This window comes from Scyliorhinus canicula, chromosome 1, assembly GCF_902713615.1.
Source record: "Scyliorhinus canicula chromosome 1, sScyCan1.1, whole genome shotgun sequence".
In the NCBI taxonomy this organism is placed as follows: domain Eukaryota; kingdom Metazoa; phylum Chordata; class Chondrichthyes; order Carcharhiniformes; family Scyliorhinidae; genus Scyliorhinus; species Scyliorhinus canicula.
Window position 1 is genome coordinate 18557620 of NC_052146.1, and position 24447 is coordinate 18582066.

The 24447-nt window shown below is 49.8% G+C and overlaps 1 protein-coding gene across 1 annotated transcript in view; it reads left to right on the forward strand.

Moving 5' to 3' along the window:
• sgsm1a (small G protein signaling modulator 1a) overlaps positions 1-24447 on the forward strand; it is a 195105-nt gene that overhangs the window by 54944 nt on the left and 115714 nt on the right. The window contains exon 3 of the mRNA XM_038814691.1: positions 3769-3844. Coding sequence (XP_038670619.1) covers positions 3769-3844 — 76 coding nt within the window. The remainder of the gene's footprint in view (positions 1-3768; positions 3845-24447) is intronic.

The window sequence follows — 24447 nt, forward strand, 5'->3', positions numbered from 1 at the left end:
GCGCTGAGGACCCGGGTTCAAATCCTGCCCCTGGGTCACTGTCCGTGTGGAGTTTGCACATTCTCCCCGTGTTTGGGTGGGTTTCACCCCCACAACCCAAAGATGTGAAAGGCTAGGTGGATTGGCCAAGTTAAATTGCCCGTTAATTGGGAAAAAAAAGAATTGGGTACTCTAAATTTATAACAAAAAATAAAGGGGAACACCGTGAGTTCCCTGAGTCACTGAAATTATAGCTTGAACCACAAGTAGGTCAAGATGTTACAGATTCTACGGGGGAAGGCCTAATTTGTACAATAAGAAGTCTTACAACACCAGGTCAAAGTGGCATTGGTTGGAGCACACCTGGAGTACTGTGTACAGTTTTGGTCTCTTTATTTGAGGAGGGATGAGTGCCATTAGAGGCAGTTCAGAGGAGGTTGACTAGATTAATTGGATTGGATTATTGTCACATGTAACCAGCTACAGTGAAAAGATTGATTCCAGAGATGAGGATTTTGTTTTGTGAAGAGAGATTGAGCAGTTTAGGTCTATACTCTCGAGTTCAGAAGAATGAGAGGAGATCTAACCGAGGTATATAAGATGACACAAGGTATTGACAGAACAGATGGAGAGCGGATGCATCCTCCTGTGGGGCATTCTGTAATGAGAGCTCGTAGCATTACGGTAAGGAATAGCAAATTTAAAACGAGTGAGGAGAAATTACTTCTCTCAAAAGGGTTGTGAATCTGTGGAAGACACCACCCCAAGAGCGTGGTGGATCATAGAATAATAGAATTTACAGTGCGGAAGGAGGCCATTCGGCCCTTCGAGTCTGCACCGGCTCTTGGAAAGAGCAGCCCACCTAAGCCCACACCTCCACCCCCGATCCCCGTCACCCCACCTAATCTTTTTGGACACTAAGGGCAATTTATCACGGCCAATCCACCTAACCTGCACGTCTTTAGACTGTGGGAGGAAACCGGAGCACCCGGAGGAAACCCACGCAGGCACGGGGAGAACGTGCAGACTCTGCACAGACAGTGACCCAAGCCGGGAATTGAACCTGGGACCCTGGAGCTGTGAAGCAACTGTGCTAACCACTGTGCTACCGATGCTGGAAACGTTGAGTAAATTTAAGGAGGGGATGGACAGATTTTTACTGAGAAATGGGTTGGAGGGCTATGGAGAACGGGCAGGAAAATGCAGATGAGACCAAGATGAGATCTGCCATCATCGTATTGAATGGCGCAGCGGGCTCGAGAGGCTGAATTGCCTCCTCCTGCTCCTAGATCGTACCTTCTTTATGAATGGCTAGGCTAAGGTGGCCCAGTTGGCCTGCCTCAGCTTTATCTATCTCGCGAGCGGACAATATTTTGCTAAATAATAGACATAATTGCTGACATTTCATTGAATTCAGATGCTTTGCTTTCTCCATTTGTTTCTGATTTGTGAGTGAATGTTGACGGAATGGCCCAGGTTTGCTGAAAGGACAGATGCCATCAGTGATTGGCTGTGTTCCCAGAGCAGTTTGCTTTTACTGAATGGTGCAATGTTATTCTGAACAGATTACACTCAACAACAACTGCTCGCATTTATTTAGTGCTTTTAATGGAGTGAACCGCCCTCAGGGCCATCACAGGAACATTATCAAAGCAAATTTCAGACCAAACGTCTTGAAGGTATCAGGTCAGATGATGAAAGGCTTTGTCAAAGAGGTGATGTGGAGATGCCGGCGTTGGACTGGGGTGAGCACAGTAAGAAGTCTAACAACACCGGGTTAAAGTCCAACAGGTTTGATTCACTAGGTGAATTCACCTGAGGAAGGAGCAGTGCTCCGAAAGCTAGTGTTTGAAACAAACATGTTGGACTTCAACCTGGTGTTGTAAGACTTCTTACTTTGTCAAAGAGATCAGTTCTAAGGAGCATCTTAAAAGGGGAAGAGAGAGATGAGACGGCAAAGTGAATGAGAGGGTAATCCATATGGTGTATAACAAATATTACAAAATAGGAGCAGAAGCAGGCCATTTGGCCCCTCGATCACGCTTGGACCATTTGTGTTCCAAGTGACACTAAAAGCATGTGAGCACCTCAAACCTGTAACATTTTGTGCAGGACGTAATAATAATAATCACTTATTGTCACGAGTAGGCTTCAATGAAGTTACTGTGAAAAGCCCCTTATCACCACATTCCGGCACCTGTTCGGGGAGGCCGGTACGGGAATTGAACCCGCGCTGCCGGCCTTGTTCTGCATTACAAGCCAGCTATTTAGCTCACTGTGCTAAACCAGCACATTCTGGAGTAAATAGCAGCGCCTGTCCTCGGTTCTGAACAATGTGCAGAATGAGGAAAACCATTGACTCTTGAGGCCTCGCAGGGGCAGGATTTCTTTCCCCTGTCGGTTTCTGAACCCTGCCACCAGCCTCAAATGGGGATCGGGAGCGAGGGCTGTGTGGAATAGAGTCACTCGTCGTGGCTTTTCCTGGGGCAGCCAGTCAGTGGCCAGAGAGTTAGCTCGCCGTCCGATTGAGGAAACGGGCGGGCTCTCGAGGTTTGGGGGCTGGCCATATGTGTTCTAGATTGAAAGCAGGGGCAGGATTCCAGGGTTGGTAAGCAATGGAGAGAGTGCTTCCAATCTCTTCCCCCTCTGTAAAGTTTTAATGGAAAAATGACTTTTGTGAGGGCCACGAAGAATCCAGCACGAGTTTTTAGGATACAAAGAAATGACATTTATTTACAAATTAACATATATATACAACAGCAGCAACAACTTCTCTTGCTGCCAACTCCTCTCTGGTTCCAAACTGGCCAGCTCTATTTATGCAGGGAGTCTGCTAATGATTTCTCCGCCCCCCCCCCCCCCCTCCCCTCATTGGGGAAGCTCATACTCCCACAGGATTGTGGGATTGTCATTAGTCCCCAGCCAATGGCAAGCAGGCAGGTTATAACAATGACCTTCGGGGTCTGGCCACCCGTTCCTCTGCCCCCCAGCAGCTCCTGGAGGATGGAAAATTGTAGTCGGCCTTCGCGAATTAGCTGTTAATGAGCTGTCTGGCTTTGCAGTCCTGTCTCCAGGAAAATGGTTGGTCTTGTCCCTGGGGGAGAGGGTGTCTCCCAATGCTGCCCGTTGCCCTCTGTTGATACAATACTGAAAACCGTTTAACACTACCATTTTACTGTGACTGCCCCGAATGTGTCAGTGAGCGTGGCCATTGTGGGTTCGAGCCCCCATTTTGATCAGTGATCCATACTGAGCCATCTGACCGTAGCTAGGCGACGATGAGGATGCTAAAATTGCTGCTGCCGTTCCCAGGTTAAGGAGCCTTTGGCTTTGGCGATTCTTAACTTGGGAACGCCAACAGCAGAATTCTTATCGCTTGTTACCTCCATTACTGCAAGGCCGCTCGATGTAACCTGAATAGAAAAGAGGTGTTTTGCATTTTAGATGTTGTAATGGGGAGATAGTGGAATCAGACTGTGAGGCTCTTACAGAAAAAACTATTGCACTTGTTAAGGATCTAAGCTTTCTGTATAAGTTTTACATTCCAGAGTGATGCCTCAACATAAAGGTTCTTAATATGCCGTGATGATGCCTAATGTTAAAAGCAGCTTCATAATGCATGTGCAACTGCATCGTTAAATTCACGTAGAAATCGTGTTTCAGATGGTGTGAGGTCCCTGCTTCACCCTTCTCTTCCTCCTGACTTTACCATCCCAACGCTCTGGATTAAGTTCCTCTTTTCCTGATATTCAAAATGATCACCATTTTCTTCCATGTTTGTGTCCGCAGGTGAAGCAGATCATGGAGGAAGCGGTTACCAGGAAGTTTGTACATGAGGACAGCAGCCATATCATCTCCTTCTGTGGTAAGTCCTGGGCGGTTTCTCTACATAGATAATACCTGTTTGTGAAGGAATTGGGGAAAGGGAAACTTCTCTTTTAATTCTAGGCCAGCATTTGTTGCCCAGCCCTAGCTGCCCTTGAGGAGGTGGTGGTGAGCCGCCTTCTTGAGGTGCTGCACAGCCCATGTGGCGTCGGTACACCCACAGTGCTGTTAGGCATGGGGGTTACAGGGCGATGGGGCACTATTTGAGCTGGACGCTGTTTCAGGGGCTGGTTTAGCACAGTGGGTCAAATAGCTGGCATGTAATGCAGAACAAGGCCAGCAGCGCGGGTTCAATTCCCGTACCGGCCTCCGCGAACAGGCGCCGGAATGTGGCGACTAGGGGCTTTTCGCAGTAACTTCATTGAAGCCTACTCGTGACAATAAGCGATTATTATTATTATTCCTGTTGTGTCCGTGCAATGAGATCTTGCCTTGCGGACATTTTGGTCAGTAATCAGCAAGATGGACAATTTGGATTTGTTGTAGGCAACCCCGATAGGAGAGTGGCACATACATGGGGGACAAAATTAATTCATTCAATGTTACTTGTACGTCGATGGTGGACATTAACTCGGGATTCACTTGTGCTCCGATAAACAGGAGCAGGCTGGTTGTTGGGTGGCGAGAGACCTGTTTGTAATTTGTATCTCTGTAACTGAATGGTTTTAAAAGTGCAGAAATATTGGGTCCAGTTCTATCCTTCAACGCCAGACTTTCTGAATTTTAACACTCAGGATTCCTTAACGAGAACAGAGTTAAGCCAAGAGCAGAGGAGGCAGTGGTGTAGTGGTATTGTGACTGGACCAATAATCCAGGGATTTGAACAAGGTGGTTGACTCTTAACTACCCCTCAAGGGCATTGAGAAATGGCCAATAAATGCTGGCCTAGCGTCACCCACATCCCACAAAATATTTTTTTTTAAATCTGCCCCCCGACTTCAACAGGGTTGTGGCTTCTCATCTTTGACTGAAAAAAAAGTTTATTTTAAAAAAAAACTCTTTCATGAGATGGGCAGGACCAGCGATTGTTGCTCATTCCCTCATCGCCCTTTGAACCGAGAGGCTTGTTGCAGCATTTCGGAGGGTAGTTAAAGTTCAATCACGCCACTGTGGATCTGGAGTCACAAGTAGGCCAGATCGGGATGGGAGATTTCCATCCCAAAAGGAACATTTAGTGAACCCAGAGGGGTTTTTACAACAATTATTGTCAGTTGTTATGGCCACCGTAATGGAGATTAGCTTTTCAGTTCCGGATTAATGAACTGAATTTGAATTCCTCCGGCTGCCGGTGGTAGGAATTGAACCCGTCTCCCCAGAGCATTAGACCTCCGCCTCTTGGATTACGAGCCTGGTGACATTACCACTTCGCCAAAGTTATTCAGTTTTGAAGGGCCTGTTCGTAGAATTTACAGTGCAGCAGGAGGCCATTTGGCCCATCGAGTCTGCACCGGCCCTTGGAAAGGGCACCCAATCCAAGCCCACATGTCCCGCAACCCAGTAACCCCACCTAACCCTTTTTGGACACGAAGGGACAATTTATCATGGCCAATCCACCTAACCTGCACATCTTTGGACTGTGGGAGGGAACCGGAGCACCCGGAGGAAACTCAGGCATACACAGGAGAGAAAGTGCAAACTCCCCGCAGAGAGTGACCAAGCTGGAATTGAACCTGGCGCTGTGAAGCACCAGTGCTAACCACTGTGCTACCGGGCCGCCCTAATAAAGTGTGTAAGGTTTTTGACACATTCGATCTGTAGAAACTGGACGATGAAGGACTAGATAACCCTATGAAAGCTAGAATTGGCGATTGCGTGGTCATGTTTGGACTAATAAGGAGCAGCCCAAATGAATTCTGAAAGGCTGGTCATGCTTGAGGAATGGAACTCGCTCAGTCAGTTGAGGACCCAGTGTATAGCCAAAGCAGAGGCCATGGATCTGCAGCATTCAGACTATCAAGGAGAGGTTAATGGTGCTGTGCAAGAGTGACTTTGTGAAGATTAATGCGTGCGGACAGATGGAAGACGAAAAGACAGGAAGCGGGGAGTAAATGAATAATTCTCAGCTCGGTAGCAGCTAGCTGTGAAGCATGTTCCAGAGAGCAGTTCCATCTCCAGAGACAGGAATGCTTCGCACTCAGCCTGAGCAGAAATAATGCCAGCTCTTAGTGACAACTTAAAAATAGGGAGCGAGAATGCGCACGGCAGACGGAAGCATTGCAAAAACAGATTAGACACAATGTGAAGTATTGCAAATAAGAGCAACAGAATTGAACTACAAAGCTATGGGTAAGGAAGCGTGGATGGACCTAGGGATACAGACACACTGATCTCGGGATACAGACACACTGATCTCGGGATACAGACACACTGATCCCGGGATACAGACCCACTGATCTCGGGATACAGACACACTGATCTAGGGATACAGACACACTGATCTAGGGATACAGACACACTGATCTAGGGATACAGACACACTGATCTCGGGATACAGACACACTGATCTAGGGATACAGACACACTGATCTCGGGATACAGACACACTGATCTCGGGATACAGACACACTGATCTCGGGATACAGACACACTGATCTAGGGATACAGACACACTGATCTCGGGCTACAGACACACTGATCTCGGGATACAGACACACTGATCTAGGGATACAGACACACTGATCTAGGGATACAGACACTGATCTAGGGATACAGACTCACTGATCTAGGGATACAGACACACTGATCTCGGGATACAGACACACTGATCTAGGGATCCAGACACACTGATCTTGGGATACAGACACACTGATCTCGGGATACAGACACACTGATCTAGGGATACAGACACACTGATCTAGGGATACAGACACACTGATCTCGGGATACAGACCCACTGATCTCGGGATACAGACACACTGATCTCGGGATACAGACACACTGATCTAGGGATAGAGACCCACTGATCTAGGGATACAGACACACTGATCTCGGGATACAGACCCACTGATCTCGGGATACAGACACACTGATCTCGGGATACAGACACACTGATCTAGGGATACAGACACACTGATCTCGGGATACAGACCCACTGATCTCGGGATACAGACACACTGATCTCGGGATACAGACACACTGATCCCGGGATACAGACACACTGATCTAGAGATACAGACACACTGATCTCGGGATACAGACACACTGATCTCGAGATACAGACACACTGATCTCGGGATACAGACACACTGATCTAGGGATACAGACACACTGATCTCGGGATACAGACACACTGATCCTGGGATACAGACCCACTGATCTCGAGATACAGACACACTGATCTAGGGATACAGACCCACTGATCTAGGGATACAGACACACTGATCTCGGGATACAGACACACTGATCTCGGGATACACACACTGATCTCGGGATACAGACACACTGATCTAGGGCTACAGACACACTGATCTAGGGATACAGACACACTGATCTAGGGATACAGACACACTGATCCAGGGATACAGACACACTGATCTAGGGATACAGACACACTGATCTAGGGATGCAGACACACTGATCTCGGGATACAGACACACTGATCTAGGGATACAGACACACTGATCTCGGGATACAGACACACTGATCTAGGGATACAGACACACTGATCCTGGGATACAGACACACTGATCTAGGGATACAGACACACTGATCTAGGGATACAGACACACTGATCTAGGGATACAGACACACTGATCTCGGGATACAGACACACTGATCTAGGGATACAGACACACTGATCTCGGGCTACAGACACACTGATCTCGGGATACAGACACACTGATCTCGGGATACAGACACACTGATCTCGGGATACACACACTGATCTTGGGATACAGACACACTGATCTAGGGATGCAGACACACTGATCTAGGGATGCAGACACACTGATCTAGGGATACAGACACACTGATCTCGGGATACAGACACACTGATCTAGGGATACAGACACACTGATCTAGGGATACAGACACACTGATCTCGGGATACAGACACACTGATCTCGGGATACACACACTGATCTCGGGATGCAGACACACTGATCTAGGGATACAGACACACTGATCTCGGGATACAGACACACTGATCCTGGGATACAGACCCACTGATCTCGGGATACAGACACACTGATCTAGGGATACAGACACACTGATCTCGGGATACAGACACACTGATCTAGGGATACAGACACACTGATCTCGGGATACAGACACACTGATCCTGGGATACAGACCCACTGATCTCGGGATACAGACACACTGATCTAGGGATACAGACACACTGATCTAGGGATACAGACACACTGATCTAGGGATACAGACACACTGATCCCGGGATACAGACACACTGATCTAGGGATACAGACACACTGATCTAGAGATACAGACACACTGATCTCGGGATACAGACACACTGATCTCGGGATACCGACACACTGATCCCGGGATACAGACACACTGATCTAGGGATACAGACACACTGATCTAGGGATACAGACACACTGATCTAGGGATACAGACCCACTGATCTCGGGATACAGACACACTGATCTCGAGATACAGACACACTGATCTCGGGATACAGACACACTGATCTCGAGATACAGACACACTGATCTCGGGATACAGACACACTGATCTAGGGATACAGACACACTGATCTAGGGATACAGACACACTGATCCCGGGATACAGACACACTGATCTAGGGATACCGACACACTGATCTCGGGATACAGACCCACTGATCTCGGGATACAGACACACTGATCTAGGGATACAGACACACTGATCTAGGGATACAGACACACTGATCTAGGGATACAGACCCACTGATCTCGGGATACAGACACACTGATCTCGGGATACAGACACACTGATCTAGTGATACCGACACACTGATCTAGGGCTACAGACACACTGATCTAGGGATACAGACCCACTGATCTAGTGATACCGACACACTGATCTAGTGATACCGACACACTGATCTAGGGCTACAGACACACTGATCTAGAGATACAGACACACTGATCTAGGGCTACAGACACACTGATCTAGAGATACAGACACACTGATCTCGGGATACAGACACACTGATCTAGGGATACAGACACACTGATCTAGAGATACAGACACACTGATCTAGTGATACCGACACACTGATCTAGGGCTACAGACCCACTGATCTCGGGATACAGACACACTGATCTCGGGATACAGACACACTGATCTAGGGATACAGACACACTGATCGAGGGATACAGACACACTGATCTCGGGATGCAGACACACTGATCCCGGGATACAGACACACTGATCTCGGGATACAGACCCACTGATCTCGAGATACAGACACACTGATCTAGGGATACAGACACACTGATCTAGAGATACAGACACACTGATCTAGGGATACAGACCCACTGATCTCGGGATACAGACACACTGATCTAGGGATGCAGACACACTGATCTAGGGATACAGACCCACTGATCGAGGGATACAGACACACTGATCTAGGGATACAGACACACTGATCTAGAGATACAGACACACTGATCTAGGGATACAGACACACTGATCTAGAGATACAGACACACTGATCTAGTGATACCGACACACTGATCTAGGGATACAGACACACTGATCGAGGGATACAGACCCACTGATCTAGGGATACAGACACACTGATCTAGGGATACAGACACACTGATCTCGGGATACAGACACACTGATCTCGGGATACAGACACACTGATCTAGGGATACAGACACACTGATCTAGGGATACAGACACACTGATCTAGGGCTACAGACACACTGATCTAGGGCTACAGACACACTGATCTCGGGATACAGACACACTGATCTAGGGATACAGACACACTGATCTAGGGATACAGACACACTGATCTAGGGATACAGACACACTGATCTAGGGATACAGACACACTGATCTAGGGATACAGACACACTGATCTAGGGCTACAGACACACTGATCTCGGGATACAGACACACTGATCTAGGGCTACAGACACACTGATCTAGGGATACAGACACACTGATCTAGGGATACAGACACACTGATCTAGGGATACAGACACACTGATCTAGGGATACAGACACACTGATCTAGGGATACAGACACACTGATCTAGGGATACAGACACACTGATCTAGGGATACAGACACACTGATCTAGGGATACAGACACACTGATCTAGGGATACTGACACACTGATCTAGGGATACAGACACACTGATCTAGGGATACAGACACACTGATCTAGGGATACAGACACACTGATCCCGGGATACAGACACACTGATCTAGAGATACAGACACACTGATCTCGGGATACAGACACACTGATCTCGGGATACAGACACACTGATCTAGAGATACAGACACACTGATCTCGGGATACAGACACACTGATCTCGGGATACAGACACACTGATCTAGGGCTACAGACACACTGATCTCGGGATACAGACACACTGATCTAGGGATACAGACACACTGATCTAGGGATACAGACACACTGATCTCGGGATACAGACACACTGATCTAGGGCTACAGACACACTGATCTCGGGATACAGACACACTGATCTAGGGATACTGACACACTGATCTAGGGATACAGACACACTGATCTAGGGATACAGACACACTGATCTAGGGATACAGACACACTGATCCCGGGATACAGACACACTGATCTAGAGATACAGACACACTGATCTCGGGATACAGACACACTGATCTCGGGATACAGACACACTGATCTAGAGATACAGACACACTGATCTCGGGATACAGACACACTGATCTCGGGATACAGACACACTGATCTAGGGCTACAGACACACTGATCTCGGGATACAGACACACTGATTTAGGGATACTGACACACTGATCTAGGGATACAGACACACTGATCTAGGGATACAGACACACTGATCTAGGGATACAGACACACTGATCTAGGGATACAGACACACTGATCTAGGGATACAGACACACTGATCTAGGGATACAGACACACTGATCTAGGGATACAGACACACTGATCTAGGGATACTGACACACTGATCTAGGGATACAGACACACTGATCTAGGGCTACAGACACACTGATCTCGGGATACAGACACACTGATCTAGGGATACAGACACACTGATCGAGGGATACAGACACACTGATCTAGGGATACAGACACACTGATCTCGGGATACAGACACACTGATCTAGGGCTACAGACACACTGATCGAGGGATACTGACACACTGATCTAGGGATACAGACACACTGATCTAGGGATACAGACACACTGATCCTGGGATACTGACACACTGATCCCGGGATACAGACACACTGATCTCGGGATACAGACACACTGATCTAGGGCTACAGACACACTGATCTCGGGATACAGACACACTGATCTCGGGATACAGACACACTGATCTAGGGCTACAGACACACTGATCTCGGGATACTGACACACTGATCTAGGGATACAGACACACTGATCTAGGGATACAGACACACTGATCCTGGGATACTGACACACTGATCCCGGGATACAGACACACTGATCTCGGGATACAGACACACTGATCTCGGGATACAGACACACTGATCTCGGGATACAGACACACTGATCTCGGGATACAGACTCACTGATCTCGGGATACAGACACACTGATCTCGGGATACAGACACACTGATCTAGGGATACAGACACACTGATCTCGGGATACACACACTGATCTAGGGCTACAGACACACTGATCTCGGGATACAGACACACTGATCTAGGGATACAGACCCACTGATCTCGGGATACAGACACACTGATCGAGGGATACAGACACACTGATCTAGGGATACAGACACACTGATCTCGAGATACAGACACACTGATCTAGGGATGCAGACACACTGATCTAGGGATACAGACCCACTGATCTCGAGATACAGGCACACTGATCTCGGGATACAGACACACTGATCTCGGGATACAGACACACTGATCTCGAGATACAGGCACACTGATCTAGGGATACAGACACACTGATCCCGGGATACAGACCCACTGATCTCGGGATACAGACCCACTGATCTCGAGATACAGGCACACTGATCTCGGGATACAGACACACTGATCTCGGGATACAGACCCATTGATCTCGGGATACAGACCCACTGATCTCGAGATACAGACACACTGATGTCGGGATACAGACCCACTGATCTCGAGATACAGACACACTGATCTCGGGATACAGACCCACTGATCTCGGGATACAGACCCACTGATCTCGGGATACAGACCCACTGATCTCGAGATACAGACACACTGATGTCGGGATACAGACCCACTGATCTCGAGATACAGGCACACTGATCTCGGGATACAGACCCACTGATCTCGGGATACAGACCCACTGATCTAGGGATACAGACACACTGATCTCGGGATACAGACACACTGATCCTGGGATACAGACCCACTGATCTCGGGATACAGACACACTGATCTAGGGATACAGACACACTGATCTAGGGATACAGACACACTGATCTAGGGATACAGACACACTGATCTAGAGATACAGACACACTGATCTCGGGATACAGACACACTGATCTCGGGATACCGACACACTGATCCCGGGATACAGACACACTGATCTAGGGATACAGACACACTGATCTAGGGATACAGACACACTGATCCCGGGATACAGACACACTGATCTAGGGATACAGACACACTGATCCCGGGATACAGACACACTGATCTAGGGATACCGACACACTGATCTCGGGATACAGACACACTGATCTAGGGATACAGACACACTGATCCCGGGATACAGACACACTGATCTAGGGATACAGACACACTGATCTAGGGATACAGACACACTGATCTCGGGATACAGACACACTGATCTCGGGATACAGACACACTGATCTAGGGATACAGACACACTGATCTAGGGATACAGCCACACTGATCTCGGGATACAGACACACTGATCTAGGGATACAGACACACTGATCTAGGGATACAGACCCACTGATCTCGGGATACAGACACACTGATCTCGGGATACAGACACACTGATCTCGGGATACAGACACACTGATCTAGTGATACAGACACACTGATCTCAGGATACAGACACACTGATCTAGGGATACAGACCCACTGATCTCGGGATACAGACACACTGATCTAGGGATACAGATACACTGATCTCGGGATACAGACACACTGATCTAGGGCTACAGACACACTGATCTAGGGATACAGACCCACTGATCTAGTGATACCGACACACTGATCTAGTGATACAGACACACTGATCTAGGGCTACAGACACACTGATCTAGAGATACAGACACACTGATCTAGTGATACCGACACACTGATCTAGGGCTACAGACACACTGATCTAGAGATACAGACACACTGATCCCGGGATACAGACTCACTGATCTAGAGATACAGACACACTGATCTAGTGATACCGACCCACTGATCGAGGGATACTGACACACTGATCTCGGGATACAGACACACTGATCTAGGGATACAGACCCACTGATCTCGGGATACAGACATACTGATCTAGGGATACAGACCCACTGATCTCGAGATACAGACACACTGATCTCGGGATACAGACACACTGATCTAGGGCTACAGACACACTGATCTCGGGATACAGACACACTGATCTCGGGATACAGACACACTGATCTAGGGATACAGACACACTGATCTAGGGCTACAGACACACTGATCTCGGGATACAGACACACTGATCTCGGGATACAGACCCACTGATCTCGGGATACAGACACACTGATCTAGGGATACTGACACACTGATCTAGGGCTACAGACACACTGATCTCGGGATACAGACCCACTGATCTCGGGTTACAGACACACTGATCTCGGGATACAGACACACTGATCTCGGGATACAGACACACTGATCTCGGGATACAGACACACTGATCTCGGGATACTGACACACTGATCTAGGGCTACAGACACACTGATCTCGGGATACAGACACACTGATCGAGGGATACTGACACACTGATCTAGGGATACTGACACACTGATCTCGGGATACAGACCCACTGATCTAGGGATACTGACACACTGATCTCGGGATACAGACACACTGATCTCGGGATACAGACACACTGATCTCGGGATACAGACACACTGATCTAGGGATACAGACACACTGATCTCGGGATACACACACTGATCTAGGGCTACAGACACACTGATCTCGGGATACAGACACACTGATCTAGGGATACAGACCCACTGATCTCGGGATACAGACACACTGATCGAGGGATACAGACACACTGATCTCGAGATACAGACCCACTGATCTCGAGATACAGACACACTGATCTCGAGATACAGGCACACTGATCTAGGGATACAGACACACTGATCCCGTGATACAGACCCACTGATCTCGGGATACAGACCCACTGATCTCGAGATACAGGCACACTGATCTCGGGATACAGACACACTGATCTCGGGATACAGACCCATTGATCTCGGGATACAGACCCACTGATCTCGAGATACAGAAACACTGATGTCGGGATACAGACCCACTGATCTCGAGATACAGACACACTGATCTCGGGATACAGACCCACTGATCTCGGGATACAGACCCACTGATCTCGGGATACAGACCCACTGATCTCGAGATACAGACACACTGATGTCGGGATACAGACCCACTGATCTCGAGATACAGACACACTGATCTCGGGATACAGACCCACTGATCTCGGGATACAGACCCACTGATCTCGAGATACAGACACACTAATGTAAGGATACAAACTGATTGATGCATTTCAAGGCCAGAACGGTAATGAGGAAAACCTGGAAAGGGTAAATGAAAGACCTTAGGCGGGATTCTCCGGTTGGCAATGGCGAAATCAGGTTCAGTGTCCGGCTGGAGAATACCCATGTCCGAGCAAATCGCCGACGCTGTCGCGATGATTCGCCCCCTCCAAAGCGACGTACTCTAAGCGTACCGGCGACCTCAGGACGTTGCCTGAGGTCCACCCCTGATGCTCCGTCCCCGACCGGCCGGGTTCCTGACCGTGAGGGTCTCTCATGGCCTCGCCCGTGGGGAAATGGGAGTGGCAGCTGCAGACTCAGTCCACCAGTCGGGGGAAGGCTGATCCGCGGGCAGGGGGGACTTTGTCAGGGACTGGGGGTACTGTTGGGGGGCGGGTTCGGGAGTCACGAGCCGGCCAAAGGGGAGGCATATTTTGCGCTCCTGGTCCCCGAGAGGCCGGTGCCATGATGCACGGCGCAGCCTCTGCAGCAGCCACCGTGTGTATGCGTGGCTATGGTCCCGGCAATTCTCTGGGCCGTATCGGCAGCGAGAACCGGGTGCTCTACACCGCCGGCATGCTCGCCCCCAGTCAAACGGAGGATCGGTGGCCATTTTACGCCAAATGTTCGGTCGTAAAACGGCGCCGTTCACATCCGGTATGGGGATGCAGCCTCCAAATCGGTGAATTCACCCCCTTGGTATTAAGAGCAGATTTTGGTATCTGGGAAAAGTGAACCTGTATAAAGTTGTGAATTGATTGGTGTAAAGGAGATAGCTAATCAGAGAAAATCCATCAGAAGTGTGTTGCATCGATTTGCTAAAATCGCTTCACGTGAGAAGAGATAGAATGATAGATTCTGGATGATAATTTTGTTCTATTAGCACTGGAACAGGAGAGGCTAATGAGCAAATGTAACTGATCCTGATTGAAAGGTTTCAGAGTGGACAATTGGGCGAATTTGACCAAAATTTGGCCAAGTGTCAGGATCGCACAGAAAACTGGCGTCGGACTCTCCAGACACCAGAACCAATTTGCCAAATAAAAGTGAGTGGGCAAGGGTTGCACCCTCACTCTGGCAAGGTGGGCCCCTTCGAGCCAAGAACCGACTCCACACAGAGATGTCCCAGGGGCTCCCCCCACCACCTCCGGACATTAATCGCCGGCTCCAGACCCCCTCAGTGTCCCCTTCCCACCCACATGGGGTTCCCACTAGGATATGCCCCTCGCACTGCCCCCTGGCAGAGGTTGACACTGCCAGGCTGCCGGTTCCACGGGCAGCGAGGGCGACCTCAAGGTTCCTTCCCATATTTTCACCGCTTGGTGAATTGGTGAAGGAGCAGTGCTCCGAAAGCTAGTGATTCGAAACAAACCTGTTGGACTTTAACCTGGTGCTGTCAGACTCCTTACTGTGCCCACCCCAGTCCAACGCCGGCATCTCCACATCATGGTGAATTGGTAACCAAGTAGCATAAGCTGAATCATATAAGTTGGGGTACAGTTATTTTTGTTTCCAGTGTGTTTAAATGTCCATAGTGTCAATCCAGGAGGAGTGATTAAAAAAAAATTGCATTTATATAGCACCTTTCACAGACACCAGACAAAACCCAGACGCAACAGGCTGAATGGCCTCTCGACCCATTTGTTTTCATCATGATTAGCTTTACCCCGCCTCGACCCGTTTGTTTTCATCCCATTTCATTCTAACTGTCTTTTACTATTTCTTTCCCTCCTGTCTTTATATATATTTACCCCCCCCCCCCCCATCTTATCCACCTTTCCTTACCCTTTCTCCCCTTTGCCTCCCCCTTCCCCTCTCCCCACATCTACATCTGTCACAGTTTACCCTCTAATGTTAGTTTCTCTGCTGTTTGGCCTTTCACACCCTTTGTCCTCTTTGGGGATTGCACAGTAAGAAGTCTTACAACACCAGGTTAAAGTCCAACAGGTTTGTTTCAAACACGAGCTTTCGGAGCACGGCTCCTTCTTCAGGTGAATGGAAAGGCATTCACCTGAAGAAGGAGCCGTGCTCCGAAAGCTCGTGTTTGAAACAAACCTGTTGGACTTTAACCTGGTGTTGTAAGACTTCTTACTGTGCTCACCCCAGTCCAACGCCGGCATCTCCACATCATGGCTCTTTGGGGATTGCCATTAACACTCTTTCCCCTTGGTTTCTGTGGCTATTAGCACCCGGTTTGCCTGGGTTTCTGTGGCTCTGACTCATCTTTCATTCTCACTCCACAGTATAAATATTTCCCACTTTCTCTGTCTGTTATCTTTGACAAAGGGTCATCTGGACTCGAAACGTTAGCTCTTTTCTCTCCCTACAGATGCTGCCAGACCTGCTGAGATTTTCCAGCATTTTCTCTTTGGTTTCTGAATGGTCTCTTTCAGCATTGCGGCCATTCTGTGACTCTCTTGATTTGCAGCATCGTCATTACTTTATCTTTTTGTGGAAATGAGAAGTCAGTCAGTCGGGGGACAGTAATAACTGCTCCTGGAACGGATGTTTCCGGAAGCTGCTCCGGGCATCATGCTCTGAAGGTGACGAATGGCACAATGCCGAGAATATTTTCCTTCGATCCAGCCCGGTTTACCAGCTCGCCTGTTGTAGTATTAACACGACCAAGCGGACTGTGTGGCTACTGATGCAGGTTCTTTGCTCACTGACTGCGCCCATTAATTTATTTCTGAGCTCAGTTTAACAGCAGCAGTGCTGGTTTTGAAAGGGGGCCAGAATCTAAGCGGCAATGTTCAATTTCTTTGAAAGAAATGTGTTGATGGGGAACAATGCAGCTGTACACGGCACTTTGTCGAGCTGCCCTAACACTGTACATTGTTGGGTATGACTCAGAGATGTCTGAACAGTGAAAATTGTCTTTGTTGTGTGACTGTGGTTACATTGATTTGATTACATTTTGAGTTTCAAAGGTCTTTAGAGAGTGGCGGATGAGAAGCCAGGTTCTTCCACACCGACTGTTCATTGATAAACAACTTGGACTTTCTAAGGACTTCAGATTGATTTGCCTTATTTCTGGCTGTCTTTTCTCCATTATGGGCTTCATAGAATTTTACAGTGCAGAAGGAGGCCATTCGGCCCATCGAGTCTGCACCGGCTCTTTGAAAGAGCACCCTACCCAAGGTCAACAACTCCACCCTATCCCCATTACCCAGTAACCCCACCCAACACTAAGGGCAATTTTGGACACTAAGGGCAATTTTAGCCTGGCCAATCCACCTAACCTGCACATCTTTGGACATCAGTTCCCTGCTAAAGACCTCTACCTGTGCACTGCCTGCCTAGGGATTGTTCATGTGAATTATGCCCTGTGGAGGGGTAATGCAGACAAAGCCATGTTTTCCCACCTTTATACGTGTTATTCAAATTCCCTCAATGGACTAACCGTTCCTTATCCCTGAAATCTCCCGCAGTGCAGCAGCCCGTCAAAACCTCAGCTTTCCTCCACATCCCCTTCTTGCCTATCCACCGTTTGCATTGCCACCATTGGTGGCTGTGCCATCAGCTAGAAAGGCCCTAACGTCTGGGAATCCCTTCCTTCCCCTCTCAACCTCTCTCCGCTCCTTTCAGACACTCATTGAAAACCACACCTTTGACCAATGTCCAGCCGTCCCTCCTAATACCAGCGTGCTTGGCCCAGTGACATGTTGTCCGCTAATGCCTCTGTGAAGGGCCATGTCTCTGCGTTAACAGGGCTTTGTAAATGCCGGCCGTTGTTGAACCAGACTTACAGCTGATCTGGCTCCAAGGAAGTCCACCAAGGAACCCACTTCCAATTCTCACAGTGTCGCTGTGGGGAATCATTGTGGCGAATGGGTGGGAGGGCGTGAACCTGTATCCTTCTGCTTGATGATGCTCATAGAACCACAGAATCTCTACAGTGCAGAAGGAGACCATTTGGCCCATCAAGTCTACACCGATGCTCTGAAAGTGCACTCTAACCGAGCTCCCACCCCGCCCTATCCCTGTAACCCAGTAACCATACTTAACCCGCATAACCCCGGACACAAAGGGGCAATTTAGCGCGGCCAATCCACCGAACCTACACATCTTTGGACTGTGGGAGGAAACCGGAGCACCCGGAGGAAACCCACGCAGACGCGGGGAGGAAGTGAAAACTCCACAGAGACAGTCACCCAAGGCCGGAATTAAATCCGGGTCCCTGGTGCTGTGAGGCAGCAGTGCTAATCACTGTGCCACCGTACCGCCCCAGTTGAAACTCTGCTTCCTTTTGAAACCAAGCTCACGGTTACGTCCTGGTAACCAACATTTCCAGGGTCGCTATTGGCTCCTTTGTTTCCGTCTCTACTGGAGAACTCTAAGGGGGTTGGACTGGATACCAGCGAGACGCCTGTGCTCCTGCCTTTGTTGTACTGGGTTAAAATCGCTATATAAGGTGATGGACCACCTCTCCAGTTTGTTTCCTCACCCCCCCCCCCCCCCCCCCCCCCTCAGAGTGACTAGTGTCTGCCCTGCAGTGGACTAGGTTTTCTTGCAGATTTACAGTTGCCCGAAGCGTCTGGTCCTCAGATATGCAGATGTACATATTGAAAAATCGATTCCGCTGTTATAATGCTTTTACGATCGGTAATTTTTAATTGACTGCTGTCATTATGTAATAAGCAGAATGCCCAGACAAGGGGGTTGCACATCATTGTCTTTCCCTGGTTCTGTGCTGCTAATTTGCTGTCAGTGATTGGGTTCTGGACCCAATCACTGTTAGAAGCACTTGGGAAACGGAGGTGATCCGTCAAAGGGACAACGAACCCAAGTTCTCCTGACCTTCAGCTCAACATGAGGGGATGGAGGATGAGAGTGGAGGGGGGTTAGAGAGCTGTGGCGGTGAGAGATGTGGGAGTCTGGAAGAGAGGGTGGGGGGGGGGGGTAATGGGAGGGGGGTTGCGGGGATAGACTGTCCCACCTCACTGAAAGGAAGGACTTGCAAATCCACCCTTGATCCAGCAATCCTGCTCTCTCCGGGATCGTGGTCAATGGTGGGAGTGCTGGGTGCCTGTTTCTAGACGTCTCCCAAAACCTTCCCCAGAAATACCGTACAGTGTCCTGAGGTCACATAAGATGGGGTGTGGAAGAACTGGTGACATTAGGGGCCATTCCTGTAAGTATGCGGCGGGGGGGGGGGTGAGATTCTCTGATACTGAAGCTAAGTGTTGACGCAGTCGTAAATGAAGTCACAATTCTCGACGGTGTCAACATGGCCTCAGGAGCAGTAATTCTGACCCCTGCAGGGGGCCAGCACGGCACTGGAGCGATCCATGCTCCAGAGTCAGATGGCACCACGGGTCTGCGCATGCGCAGTGGGACCGGCACGATTGCCGCGCATGCGCAGTGGCTCCCCTGCAAAAGAGGCCCCCAGCCCGAGAGGCCGGCCCGCCGATCGGTAGGCTCCGATCGTGGGCCAGGCCACAGCGGAGGCCCTCCCCGGGGTCGGACCCCGACCGACGCCAGTGCCAATGGCGCCGATTCTCCGCTCTCTGGAGAATTGGCGTTGGGGTGCCGTCGCGCGATTCACACCCGTTCCGGCGATTCTCCGGCCCGGCGTGGGCTGAGAGAATCCCGCCCAGGATATTTGCTCTCCGATCATTTTCCCATCAGGTACGTATCCAATTCCCTTTATAAAGCCAAGATTGAATCTGCTTCCTCCCCAGGCTCAGATGGTGCATTCCAGATCCTAACCACTCACTGCTGAAAAATATTTTTCCTCATGTTGCTGTCAGGTGTTTTGTCAAACACCCTAAATCGGTTTTCTCCGACTCAATGCTCCAAGATTAGGACGAACCTGGTTCCCAATGCAATATTCCCCCACAAACTGAGTCATTGTGACCGAGCGAGCAACACCCTTCAGAGGGCCTGGGTAAGAATAAACGGTGCCATTGCAAAAGGCTGCATTTGTTGAGGCCATAGCTGCAAAGGAATCTCCACACATACAGGTGTAGTGCCTGTGACTTTAATGGCAGTGAGGTCAGATACACACACAGCTGCCTGTATCAAAGATGGCGCTGAAAAATAACTCTGTTCTCGCCTCCCTTCTCCCAAGTGGGAGGGGAGGGCTGGGATGGGGGAGGGGGGAGAGGGAGGGGGAGGGGGAGGGGGAGGGGAGAGGAGGATGGGGGAGGGGGAGGAGACAGCGAGTGGAAGGGAGGGCTCAGGAGAGAGAGAGAGAGCGAGGCGAATGGGAGGTGAGGGCTTGAGTGGGTGAGAGAGGGGAGGCAAGAGTGAGGTGAGGGTTCGAGAGAGAGAGAGAGGGAGGGCGGTGAGGTGAGGGTTCGAGAGAGAGAGAGAGAGAGAGAGGGCGGGCGAGTGAGAGGTGGGGGTTCAAGAGAGTGCGAAGGCGGACATTGGATGCAGAGTGTGATGGATGTGGGAATTTGTTATAAATTATATTTTGTATTTTGTTGTGGTAATTAAGGCGATGTAAAGGTGAGATAATCATTTATTTTAACCATTTACTTGTTTACAGGGGGCTAGCTAATGGAATATTGTTTATAGAAAGGAGATTCCCTGAGCTGTAGTTAATTTGGGAGTGGTGTTAGCTAAGCAGGTCATGGGACATCCTAGTGGGATAGAGATGATGTAAGGTCTGGAAAGAGCACAGCAAGTAACCCTGATTGCTAACTTTATTTATGAGTGGACTTGAACTGCATTGGGGTTGGTTGGTTGGAATATATATAGTGAATGTGTAGGGCATAAAGTTTTCCCTTTTATTTAAGAACTGTTTAACTGTTAATTGTAAAACTATTTCTGTGATGTTAATCTGGCTAATTTTGTGTTTAAATTAAAGTTTGTTTTAGTAAAAAGGATGGGCGGGATTCTCCGAAGCGGCGCCGGCTGGGAGAGTCGGCGTCCGCGCCATTTTCTCGCGCAATATGGAGAGTCCGTGCGGCGCCGGTCGGTATCCGTGGCCGGGCTACCGATTCTCCGGCCCGGATGGGCCGAGCGGCCGCGCGTAAACAGCCTAGTCCCGCTGGCGCTGTCCACACCTGGTCGCTGCCGGTGGGTAATTCGCCGCAAAGGCTTGGGGGACGGTCTGTGGGGGGGGGAAGGGTGGCGCCGTTCCGGGGGGGGGGGGGGGGGGGGGGGGGGAGGGGGCGGGGGGCTCCGATGGGGCTCACCGATGGGGCTCACCGATCGGCGGGCGGGCCTCTCGCTCCCCGGGCCTAATTCCTTGCGTGACCGGCCTCAGAACCCCGGCGCCATGTTGGTGAGGGGCCGGAGCGCTCCGCGAGGTTACCGCGCATGCGTCGGTCGGCACCGGCGCCACTGCGCATGTCATCACTGGCGCTGGCGTAACTGCGCATGCGCGGATCCCACGGCGCGCCCAGTTCATGCCGGGATCTGCGGCTGGAGGGTCGCAAATCGCTCCAGTGGCGTGCTGGCCCCCTGTAGGGGCCAGAATTCACCCTGGGAGCGGCCTGTTCACGCCGTCTTAAAAAGCAACAGCGTTTGCGTCGTCGTGGGCACTCTGCCTCCATTACAGAGAATCCCGCCCGATACCTACTGGTCAGCGCAGTCACTCCTGCTGTGAAATATCTCACAGTTTTACAAATTGCTGATTGTCTGGGGTTTCTCGTCCCAGTATCCTTACCAGAATCGGGTTCTGGTCCCGGTATCCTAAAACAGCAATGATGTTAGCAGTGAGAGTAACCACTGTTGCTGCAGAGGACAGACTCGATGCCGGGGGGGGGGGGGCATGTGCAACTGTTCCTGTTCGGCGACTGTTACTATAGTGATTGCGGAAAGAGCTTTAAACTGCATCTAATCTGTACTCTCGATCAGTGTGAGAGCATCCGGCTGACATTGGGTCCAATGAATGGATATACCCACATTGTTCATCTTGCCAGAGAGAAAACGTTACTTGCTGTTATGTGTGCGTGTCTGCCCAATTGAATCATTGGATACAGGTTGGGTTCGGCCTGAGGTTTTGGAAACCCATTGTGCATGTGAGGAAGAAGAGATGAGAGGAATCATAGAATCCCTGCAGTGCAGAAGGAGGCCATTCAGCCCATGGAGTCTGCGCCGACCCTTCGAATGTGTAGTCTGCCTATTTACAAGTGTCCACCCCTACCTTTCCCCATAATCCCTTCACCTAACCTGCACTCGCCTGGACACTAAGGGCAATTTAGCGTGGGCAATCCACCTAACCTGCACTCGCCTGGACACTAAGGGCAATTTAGCGTGGCAATCCACCTAACCTGCACTCGCCTGGACACTAAGGGCAATTTAGCGTGGGCAATCCACCTAACCTGCACTCGCCTGGACACTAAGGGCAATTTAGCGTGGGCAATCCACCTAACCTGCACTCACCTGGACACTAAGGGCAATTTAGCGTGGCAATCCACCTAACCTGCACTCGCCTGGACACTAAGGGCAATTTAGCATGGCCAATCCACCTAACCTGCACATTTTTAGACTGTGGGAGGAAACTGGAGCATCTGGAGGAAACCCACGCAGACACGGGGAGGACGTGCAGACTCCGCAAAATGACGCAATTCGGGAATCGAACCTGGGACAAGGGAGCTGTGAAGCAACAGTGCTAACCACTGTGCTACCGTGCTGCCCCAACTCTTGGAATTGTGCATGTGTTTAGAGTGAGTTAATCCTGTTTATCCTCCCACAACACGGAGAATTAACCTGTGACTATGAGGTTTCAACACAAGACCTATCAGGCAAGGTGGCAGTGGAGTGGGGTCACCCTATCTCCACCGCACTCACATCCAACGCCCTAATGGGGAGGTGGGAAGACAAAGGAGCAAAATGGGACATCGCGGGATGGGGGAAAGACAGGGCCGGGATTCTCCGTTGCGAGTCCGCCTCGCTGCCGCTGCCAGCGAGGACGGAGAATTTGCCGCACGCCCAAATCCCCTTTCACTGCAGAGGGACCGGAAAATCCCACCGGCGTGAAGCAACGGAGAATGCCGGCCCAGAATTCTGGGATTGGAATTTGAACCCAGTTTCTTGAGGGCAAGGAACCTGCCGGCAGCCCTGTTTAGAATCATAGAATAGAATCATAGAATTTACAGTGCAGAAGGAGGCCATTCGGCCCATTGAGTCTGCACCGGCCCTTACAAAGAGCACCCTACTCAAGCTCAGGTATCTACTCTATCTCCGTAACACAGTAACCCCCGCTTAACCTTTTTGGATACTAAAGGGCAATTTAGCATGGCCAATCCACCTACACCCGCACATCTTTGGACTTTGTGCAGATGATGTGCACATCTTTGCACGTCTTTAACAAACGCTCCACTGACGCACAGAGAAAATGGTTTTGTGTGAAGGGGCAAACAGGTCGCAGCGAGGCCTGTCACTAAAGTTTGGGTTTGGGCCATGCTGCTCCAATTAGCAGTGGAGCCACCTCGGTGTGTTCGGATGAGCAGCTTGGAAAGAAACTGCTTTATCGCTGATAAAAGAGACATGTTCTGGAATTGAAGAGCTTGTCGTGTGAGGAGCGCTTGAGGACCTCGGGTCTGTACTCGGTGGAGTTTGGAAGGATGAGGGGGGATCTTATTGAAACTTACAGGATACTGCGAGGCCTGGATAGAGTGGACATGGAGAGGATGTTCCAACTAGTA